This window comes from Amia ocellicauda, chromosome 12 (assembly GCF_036373705.1).
Source record: "Amia ocellicauda isolate fAmiCal2 chromosome 12, fAmiCal2.hap1, whole genome shotgun sequence".
Taxonomy (NCBI): Eukaryota; Metazoa; Chordata; class Actinopteri; order Amiiformes; family Amiidae; genus Amia; species Amia ocellicauda.
In genome coordinates this window covers 12,158,925-12,168,859 of record NC_089861.1, presented here as the reverse complement: position 1 = coordinate 12,168,859, position 9,935 = coordinate 12,158,925, and the positions used below count along the sequence as shown (strand labels likewise).

Here is a 9,935-nt window from a genome sequence, read left to right as displayed (position 1 = left end):
GCCGGGCTCCCCAGGCCACCTCCCTCCCTCTGCAGGCCAGCAGCCTCTCTTCCCAGGAGCAGTGGAAACTCGCCCCATTGGCTGTTATCAGCTGCTTTGTAGTATTTTTAGGCCTGTCATCCCATCAGTGTGAGAGCTGGGTAAATCCCAGGCCCCCAGGGCAAGGTATAAATGAAGCCCGGGGTCGAGGAGACAAACACACTGTCCTGAGATGGGGAGTGAACAACAGGGATAGACATAGACAGACAGACAGACTGACAAGACACCCAAGCAGACAAAGACAACCCGATCACAGGGTAAGGACTTGTCTCTTTTGTTTATACACACTCACTAGTATTAGATTCAGCACACTTGGTTTAAAAACAGTGTATTCCTGCACAGCTGCACTAAGGTTTAAATAGATGGCAATGTTTCTTATATATTTATAGAGCAACAATAATTTAGATCCACTACGATCATTTCTATCTTAAGCAAAGTATTAGTCATTCAACTCACTGAATTGTTTTCTCTGCATTTTGAGGTAGAAGTTGATGATACATCTGACAATGCCTGCTAATAGACTCAGGGTTTATTTTTTGTTAAATTAGTTATACATATACATGTCACCAGTCAAAGCCTTTGTTTATAAAAAAGACTGAAACAGGGACCAAAATAATTATTGCTCTATAAAGGATGCTGTAACAATGATTCAAATTATACAATACAATTAAAAAGCTAAACAATCAACAATACCTTCACTGCCTGGCATACAACTCAGCACACACATCATTTTGCACAAACCAACATTGCTTATGCTTACGAAAAAACATGTTTTCAGTCCATGTCTACAAGCATTTCAATCAAAATAAATTATAAAGCAGGCATTATTTTCTTGAGCAAGACTCACTACCACTTTAAATCTGATTTTCAAGTGTAATATTGTATGATAACCAGTTTGCAGATGAATATTTATATCCAGATCAGTGCTTGAAATGGGAAAGCAGGTACTCAAGCAAGAAGCCCTTTGATGGGGTATTGATAAAAGAAATACTCACCAGCTGAAAAGTCTTTTTGAGAAGTTGTAGTACACAAGGGGTTTTAAATTGCAAAGTGCCAGTGCTGCATTTTGGTGAGTATCAGCTTATTTTCAAGTGCTCTGATGATTATTCATCAATGTCACACTAACGACACGGGCACCAGCCAAACAGTTAAATACACATTTAGCTTTCATTTGACAGCGTGCATTGAAAAGTATGCTTGTAAGTTTCATTGGCATCTGCTGTTTATTGATTTCTGTGTTAATATGGGCACTGAACCACATCAGTAAACAGCAGCTTGCTGCAGAGCAGGGGGCGGCAGGGAGAAAACTGTATCACTACACTTCAGCAGCTGTCCATGTGTAGCCAAGAGTTTGTGCTTCACTGCAATTCATGTCTTGCATTCCCAGGCATAGACTGAGATTGGTAGATACTGTGGCACAGACTGCTGTACAGGAGTTGTGGGTGTTACCTTACACATGCAAAAATGAAGATTGCCTTTGTCCCAAGTGATTGGTGAAGCTATATTAATTAAGCTAATTTTATGATTATTTATGCATTTATTAGCAGACGCCCTTACATGAGGAGACTTACTGTTCTCACAAGAAACATTTTCAAAGCATTACTAAGTGCAGTAAACCCAATCAGTACAAAATACAATATACTATACACATACATCCTAGTATAATTGAGCTAACAAGTGCCGGCATAATACAGTTAAGTCCTAGGTACAGTGGGGGAAAAAAGTATTTGATCCCCTGCTGATTTTGTATGTTTGCCCACGGACAAAGAAATGATCAGTCTATAATTTTAATGGTATCAGGAGCATGAGGGAAACATAGTTTAATAAGAAAGTGCATAAGAGCAAAAGCTGAGCAGCCCATGAGAATCGGCTGCTGTATTACAGGTACAGATGTGAGATTTGACTGGGCAGTGTGCCCCTGCTTTTAAATTATTAGGATTTGCATACTGTCACAATCCCATGATTTGTATCTGTGTGGCTTTCATCAATATATCAGCCGGACCAAGCTTGTCTTTGCAACACATTTCTTTCTTTGGCAAAAGGATAGAACCCCACCCCCTGCCTTGATCCCCCCACATTTGGACAAACTGTAATATTTTATGAAAGCTGTTATGACAAAATATAAACATTTGAAGCATTTTTCTTTCTTTGCTTAAGAGTGTTTTAAATTCACTGTAAATGTAAGAATGCTTTTTCCAGTTATTCAGGCCTTATTCTTTATACCAACACTAATCATTTTCCTAAAGCAGGTAAATCAGAAATGCTGGCAATCTTTCAGCAATCATTTCAGCTTATGGGAGTGTAACACACAAAGAAGTTAAGTATTCAGCACATATTATGTACAACAAAGGGAAGGAAGCTTTTTCTGCACTTTGAAGTAAGCAAGAAACGTGAAATGAGTCACCTTTTATTCCATTCGGTCTTTTCTTTTTATTTTCAGTATTAAAGATATAGAAAGATTATTCAAAATTTCAAACCCATTTTCATGTTTTATTCAGGCTGTTGTCAGAAACACCTGCTACAGGGCACAGAGTTCAGGTGATCTTTCCCAATTCTTCTCTTCAGAAACACAGCTGAATAAGCAGTGCTTAAGGGGCAGGGGTTCAAGTCTGGGAGAGTGTACTTTTAATTGGAAATGTGTAACTGTGTCCTTCAGCTGTCTGGAAAGTCTGAGCACAAGAAACGGATTCAGTCACTTGCTTGGGTACCCACCTTTAATGTTCGCATGTATAGTAATACAGAACTGTTTTCAATCCATTTTTAATTTAAATGGAAATCTGGAGATGAGAAAGCAGGGTTCTATTTTGAAAGTTATTCATTTGAATTATTTTTCCATCGGTATTAGGCTTCAATGTGCAATCAGTGTTAGACTGCTGTTAAAGAATAATCGTTGTTTCAAGAAAAATGCGAAAGGACTACACAACTGCAGTAACAGCTCAACTGCAATAACAGCACTTCATCCACAGTAGGTAGCCCAGATATATATATATATAATATGTAAGAGGATAATATAAAACCTTTTTTTTTTTTTTGAGGATTAGAAGGAGTGTTGCTAGTCCAATTAAGCATGAAACTTAAGTTGTATTGGCACATTAGCAAACTTTAAATGTTGGAAACCATTAGTTGCGTATGCCTAGAGGCAAGTTGTTCAAAAAGAAATCTGAACTAAGAGCAATCTTAGAAATCTATAAAACCAGGACGTGTAGAGCAAGCATAATTAAATACAGTTGTATATAAGTTGTGTATAAGTTTGCTTTCTCCATTGACAGCTTTGTGGTAAACAACTACCAGAAAAGATGGGCAATGGCTTCCAAATGATGGAAGAGGTCCCTGAGCCAAAGAGACCCCTGAATCTGAATAGGTACCACCACCTTAACAACAACAACAACAACAACAACAACAACAACAACAACAACACAGAGATCACAGAGGAGGCCTACCCCAGGAAGCAACAGGAGAACAAAACCCCAGAGAGTGGTTCGAAGGCGAGAGACATAAAGAAGAAGTCCCCTGTCAGGAATGGACAGGACCCCAATACTACGGCATGCACGGACACTGCCAAAGAAGGGATAACCGTCCTTCACCAGCAGTGGCAGCTGGAAGTGCTACCGGCCAATGACAAGAGGAATACGCTCTCCTCCTCCTCCTCAGGATCTGACACCATCCAGTCCAGGAAGAATGTCTTTGAGAGGTGGGCAGCTGTGGAGAAGGAGGCCCAGGCCAGTGGGGCAGTAGGGAGGCCCGCAGCCAAGCGTCAGCTGTCCACAGAGAGTGCGCGGTCCTTCAGGGTGGTGAAGAAAACAGTCAAGAAGGAGGAACCTGGAGTCGTAAACTCCAACGCCTCCACAACAAAGACCCCAGAGGTAGAGAAGGTTGTCCCCATCACTAGGGGAGTCCCTGGCTCGAAGAGGAGGACAAGAAAGGATTTGTTCTCTGGTCCAGAGGTCTTCCGGAGAGTGGACACCCATGTTCTTAGTGCTGGGAAGGAGGTAAGTGGTTGATTTCTGGTACATTGAGATTGAGTTGCTGAATGTATTCTTCCTACATACATACATTTATACATAATAATAAAAGTAGCAACATTTAAACACATATATTTAGATGGATAGATTTAATCCATAACACTTAAAAATGAGAATCTGTACTTTAACAACACAACTCAATGCTGATGTGTCTGTTTTTGTAAGCTGAGAGCACAAGGAGTTTACTCGGTGCAGACGATTGTCCAGGAAATCACCTGGGGAGCCGTGAGTGAGCTGGAAAAACTGCGGGCCATATGGATCTGGCTGTGTCACAATATAGGTCAGTTGTCCTTTTCTTTTTCATCTCGCTTGACATGTTTGGTCTGGGTCATATGATGATAGCTTAGCTAGCTAACAATGTTATAACCAGCTATTATGTAACCTGTATCCATATAAAGGTAAAGTTCACAAATATCACCGCACAGTAAAAACATGCATATGTGCTTCACAGCCTGAGATAGTAGTAGTAGTAGTAGTAGTAGTGGGTAGTGTCAAAAACACTAACGTTCACTTTGCTTCTCCGGAAATGGGCAGAGTATGATATCAGCGGATACCTGGGCCTGTCCGAAAAACTGTGCTCCCCAGAGAGGGTCATCGAGGCGGGAAAAGGCGTCTGCTGTGGATACTCCAGCATCTGTCAACAGATGTGCAGGTACACTAGTACGGCACACCCATGCCCACCCTCAACTGTTTATTAAGGAGTGCACAGTGCACAATCTGCTAATGTCCTGTTTTCATCCATTACAGCAAAAGTAATGCCTAAATATGTGGGCCTTATTGAATAGAAGATCGAAAACAGAAATTCATGATGCCCTTGTCTTGCAGTGAAGTGGGGATCCAGTGTCAGGAGATATCGGGCCACGGCAAAGGTATTGGCTACCGCATGGGCCAGAGCTACCAGAACACCAAGTCCAATCACATGTGGAACAGCGTGCAGCTCGGGGGCCAGTGGTTCCTGTTGGATTCCTGCTGGGGTGCAGGGACTGTGGACATCGAGAGCAGGACCTTCACACAGAGGTGAGGGCATGCTGGGAGATCTGATTTCCTGGCGCTCACCGTGAGTCTTATGAAAGCCGATCATGAGAAGGGACTCCAAGTAGCTCTTGATGCTGTCCTGTCAACACACTAAGAAACAAGCGGAGCACACACAAGCACAGCTGTCTCCGGGGGCTTCTCCTTGTGCCTCACGTAGGGTCTGATGCAGACGGCAGATACTTATCCCAGGGGAGTGGAATGACTGCAGAAGCAATCCCCACTACTTTAAACAAATAGAACATGAAAGCAGTAAAAGCGTGTGAACTTTGGGTCATCTTTGAAGTGGTTTATAATGATGAGCTGATATCAGCCTCAAAATACAATTGGGTACGTGTGTAAAAATACTCATACATAATAATAGGGTGTAATACATTACAGATGAAAAAATGTTTTTCGGCAAACATTAAGTTAATGTATGTTTTTGTTTCTCCTCTTAAAAAAACACCAAGTTGTTTCAAGAATAAAAACGTTTATTTGCTGTCTTAGAGATATCTTCTGCTGACACACAGCACTAAACATTTTCGTATGACAGTACTATATTTGAACCCAGTGAATTTACACATTCACTTGTGTTGTTCAGGTATGATGATTTTTATTTCCTGGCCGACCCCGAGGACTTCATTGACTCCCACTGCCCAGATGAGCCAAAGTGGCAACTGCTGGACAGCCCTGTCCTGCTGGAAGACTTTGAGAGAAGGGTCTTCAAGACCTCCGAGTTCTACAAGATGGGCCTGAGCCTCCTGCAGCCCAAACACTCCCAGCTCATCACAGGTCAGCTGCGTATACCCTATAATCAGGACCAGGCTTATATAATGTGCTTAAAGTGCTTATTTACAGAAGAGTAAACAAGTGAATACTAGGCTTCTAGGTATTATACACCAAAGTGTTTACTTTAGGTGTGTTATTAATGTGCCTGTCATTTTCATTTTCAATCGCGGGACAATTTGAATTTATAGTTGCAAGATCAATGCAGTTACATGTAAGATATCAAGTGGAGGGAACCAGATGGCATCTTCTCAAGGCTGCTCTCTGTTTGACGTGACGCCTAACTGCCAGAGAAATGCTGTTCCCTGTTAAGACCTTTAGAAAGGGCTATTACTATTACTGGCAAATCTGTTGTTTGATCTTGGAAGAACCATCTGATGGTCTTTTTCCAAACTAGAAGACAAGAGTGCATAAACACCCATTTCAAAGTGCCTTCTTAAGCTACAATTAAGGAAGATGGACGTTGAAACCTTGTTTATATAGATCTTAGAGTTAATCTCGAGCTTGAGTGTTGGGAGATGTGGATGACTGCTTGTGTTTCTGGCCCACAGTGAATGGCGAGGCCACTGTCTCCCTGGGTTTCAAGAGAATTGTGGATTTCACTTACCAGATCTCCCAGAAGAGTGGCGAAGACACCAAGGATGTGAGCAGCTCCTTTGGCATCCTGACCGTCTCCCGGTTCAGCATGAAGCTGAAGCTCCTTCCCCCAGCGCGAGGAATGTATGATGTGATGCTATTTGCTCGGCCCGCCAACACCACCGGGACGTTCAGCTGGGTCTGCTCCTTCCAGCTGGAGTGTCCGGAGCCCCAGCCTTCCGAAGAGCTGCCAGAGAACCCCTTTCTCTCCTGGGGCCTCCATCAAACTGCCAAGACCCTGGGGGTTAAAGAGTGCAGCCATGGAGCCGAGGCTGTGGAGGTAGACACCGGGTCATTTGAGCTGGTCATGCAGACCTCAAAGCCCCTGATGCTGCTGTATGAACTTGTGCATAAGGACCTGGACACAGCCCTGGCTAAGAGGTGCGTGGCCACCCAGATCGAGCCTAACCGCCTGACCTGCCATGTCCTGTGTCCCTACCGCGGGTACTATCGCCTCTCTGTCTTTGTGAGGGATTTCGAGCGGGCGGAGGATGCCTTTCAGAATGCGGGCAACTTTCTGGTCAGATGCACAGGCTCAACAATCAACCTTAACGAGCTCTTCCCCTCCTCCCTGAGCACGTCCTGCGGTCCAGGCACCAAAATGATGAACGCTGGGATCTCCAAGTTCAGCCACACTGGAGCCATCATCAGCACAAAGGAGGGTAAGAGCAACATCACCTTCCACAACTCCAGGGACTTGGAGATCCACGCCATCCTGGCGAAAGATAACCACAAAAGCCTTGGACACCCGCTGAGCAGACATGTCCTCTTCACTCACACGGACTGCAAGGTCACCCTGAGCGTCTCTTTGCCCGAAGCTGGGACCTACAAACTTGGGCTGTACGCTAAGGTAGCATCTAGCCAGGATTTCAGCCACATGTGTGATTACATCCTGAAATACTCCTCAGAAAACAGCTGGCCCCCATTCCCCAATACATACTCTGCATGGAGGAAGGGCTGCGTGCTGTTCGAGCCTCGGGCTGGCCTGCTGGAGCCACTGAGATGGGTCCGTTTCAGGGTCCGAGTCCCTGGGGCACAGAGGGTGTGCGTAGTGGGAGAGACACGGACCGACCTGCAGCTGAACAAAAGCCGGGTGTGGGAGGGCGAGGTGTTCACAGGCAAAACAGTGCCAGAGCTGAAAGTGGCCGCAAAATTTGGTGGCGATGGCACAGACATGGCCGTGGTCATGTCCTTCAACGTTCTGATTCAACAGAATGAGATGTGAACCCGCGGTTTGTTAATCGGCGAGGCGAGGGAAAGGATTTGGATAAGAACATCCTGAAAGATTTGGTTTTGATCTTTTTCACCCCCTTTTCTTGCAGTTCTGTGGCACACTCAAGTCCTGCCTGGAATACTGAAGGGAAGCATGCGCTAATTTAAGCTGCAGTGTAGTTTAATTGTTGACGATCATCTTTTTATTTTCAACTGAGAATGAATTAAGCTTGCATTGTTCTCATGGCATACAAAAAGCTATCGAAATGCGAATCATTTAGAATTATAACTACTGTGATTGAGATTAAAAATGCCATGGAGTAAAAGGTAAGTAGAGACCTCCTAATCCCAGCAATAAACATGTAGTTTTACAGTGTGTGGACATGTGGGCAGACACTAACTGGACAGTGTTGGGAAGATTTACAGTTCCTCGGTCCTTATATGGGCCATTAATGATCAGTTATTAATATCTATTCACTTTCTTACTGTTAGCAGCTGCTAATATTCCACCCCCATCCCCAACATCTTATTTTTGTTGCAAATCCAAAAGCTAGGTAATTTCTCCCTCTCAAGCCCCAAGCTGAAATGAATTGATATCAGCTGAACATGGTAGTATTTTCTTATCTGCTGCCTTTTCCTATTATATGTCCTCTCTGATACTCTGATACTGATGTCAGTGTTTCCCAACCCTGGTTCCGGAGGACCCCTCCTCTCCTAAAAGGTCAACTGAAATTTCAGTTAAGAAATTAAGAGGTCAGAATGAAAACCAGCAGGGCTGCGGGGGCTCCAGGACCAGTTTAGGAATCACTGCTCTAGCTGACTTAGTCTCAATTGAAATTGCTTCTCCAAAGGCTATAAAACAGGGCTCAAGGTCTGCATGGGTTTCTGGTATTAATCTCATCTATGTAATGATTTATTGAATTGGTTTGTTGCTGTTTTTTTTTTACCCTAGACTTTTAGTAACTGATGATTTGAAGCTATAATAGTAATTGGTGATATTATAGGCAAATCCTGATCTAAACAGCCTCTATAATGGGTGTAGACAAAAGTTTGATTGATTTACTGGATTACTCAGGGGTGAAAGGAACTTAAATCTCTTACCAGAATGGTCATATCACCACCACTCTGTTGAATGTGTATCTTCTTAGGCGGCATCTTACAGGCCACATGTTCTAACAGCCTAGCTGCCCTTGAGAAAAGCAATAGGTGCAAATTGTATTAAAAGGATTTCGTTTTTCTCCAGACCCTCTTAAAATCACAGCAGATGCAGAGCTGAAAGGTACATTGCAGCCTCCCTCTGTGCGGAGAGTAGCTTTCAGAGCAGTTACATTGAAGCCAAAAAAAAAAAAATGGCAAAAATATATTACTGATTTTTGTATTATTATTATTACTATTTACCTCATACTGCAAGCGTTAACATTTCTTCCAAAGGTGCAACATGATTCAAAGCAGCGCTTCCCAAAGCTGTCTCTACCAGCTGTACTGTATAGATTAACGTGTCATTTATTTAAAGGATGGTACAGACTGTTTAAAGAGCCAAAACCCTGACTGTGCCATCGCGGAGTGTGAGCCAGGCGACATCGCACCAGGGTAGGCAAACCTGACCTCTACTAGACAAGCCTGCCCGTCTGCTTAGACAGCGGAGGTGTGGTGCTTTCCCCGGCCTGATCTGAAGGAACTGGACATTATTTTGCTGCTTTGAAAAATCAATACCTCCGGTTCTTCTGAGAATAACCATTAATGTGAAGATATGGAAGATAAAATATACATGTTTTGTTTTTTTAAGGAAAGTATGAAGTCTGTTACACAGGTTTTGCTCTGGGGTTTTTAGACTCCAAACTACCTGAGATGAAAAGAAAAGAAAAGTAGCTTGTTGAATTGAATGATTGTGTTGATAACAGGTGCATGGGTTGTTATTTTTGCAGAAAAGGTTTGTAACTTTATTAAAGTGTTTAAACACTGCTGAGTCGTTGCGTGTGATTTTAATGAAGATAGTAAGCACATCATTTGTTCAGCATCAAAACAGAAAGACTTACGATTGATGCTGAGTGGCTTATGTGAAAAAAACAACAATAAAACATGAAATATGAATAAGGAGTGTGGGTTTTAGGGGTTAAACAATAAGAGATTCTTAGTTTAAAACCATGGTGTGAGGTCCAATTTTTTAAACATTGAAAAAGAAATTGGGTAACATTTCTCAAACGTTGTTTCATTAGCAGCACAGAA

The 9,935-nt window shown here is 42.9% G+C and overlaps 1 protein-coding gene across 1 annotated transcript; it reads left to right on the top strand.

Annotated features, from left to right (window-relative positions):
• Nucleotides 1-207: 207 nt before the first annotated feature.
• ky (kyphoscoliosis peptidase) lies at nucleotides 208-9,671 on the top strand. The gene is made up of 7 exons (XM_066718350.1): nucleotides 208-296; nucleotides 3,309-4,028; nucleotides 4,227-4,341; nucleotides 4,596-4,713; nucleotides 4,887-5,078; nucleotides 5,677-5,867; nucleotides 6,413-9,671. The coding sequence occupies exons 2-7, from the start codon at nucleotides 3,336-3,338 to the stop codon at nucleotides 7,720-7,722; spliced, it is 2,619 nt and encodes an 872-aa protein (XP_066574447.1). The 5' UTR covers nucleotides 208-296; nucleotides 3,309-3,335; the 3' UTR covers nucleotides 7,723-9,671.
• The last annotated feature ends 264 nt before the right edge of the window (nucleotides 9,672-9,935 follow it).

Excerpts from the sequence above, each read along its gene's own strand:
- ky (XM_066718350.1), top strand. The coding sequence starts at position 3,336 with ATGGGCAATGGCTTCCAAATGATGGAAGAGGTCCCTGAGCCAAAGAGA. Across the intron at positions 4,029-4,226 it reads TTCTTAGTGCTGGGAAGGAG|CTGAGAGCACAAGGAGTTTA; the intron begins GTAAGTGGTTGA and ends TGTTTTTGTAAG. Across the intron at positions 5,079-5,676 it reads AGCAGGACCTTCACACAGAG|GTATGATGATTTTTATTTCC; the intron begins GTGAGGGCATGC and ends TGTGTTGTTCAG.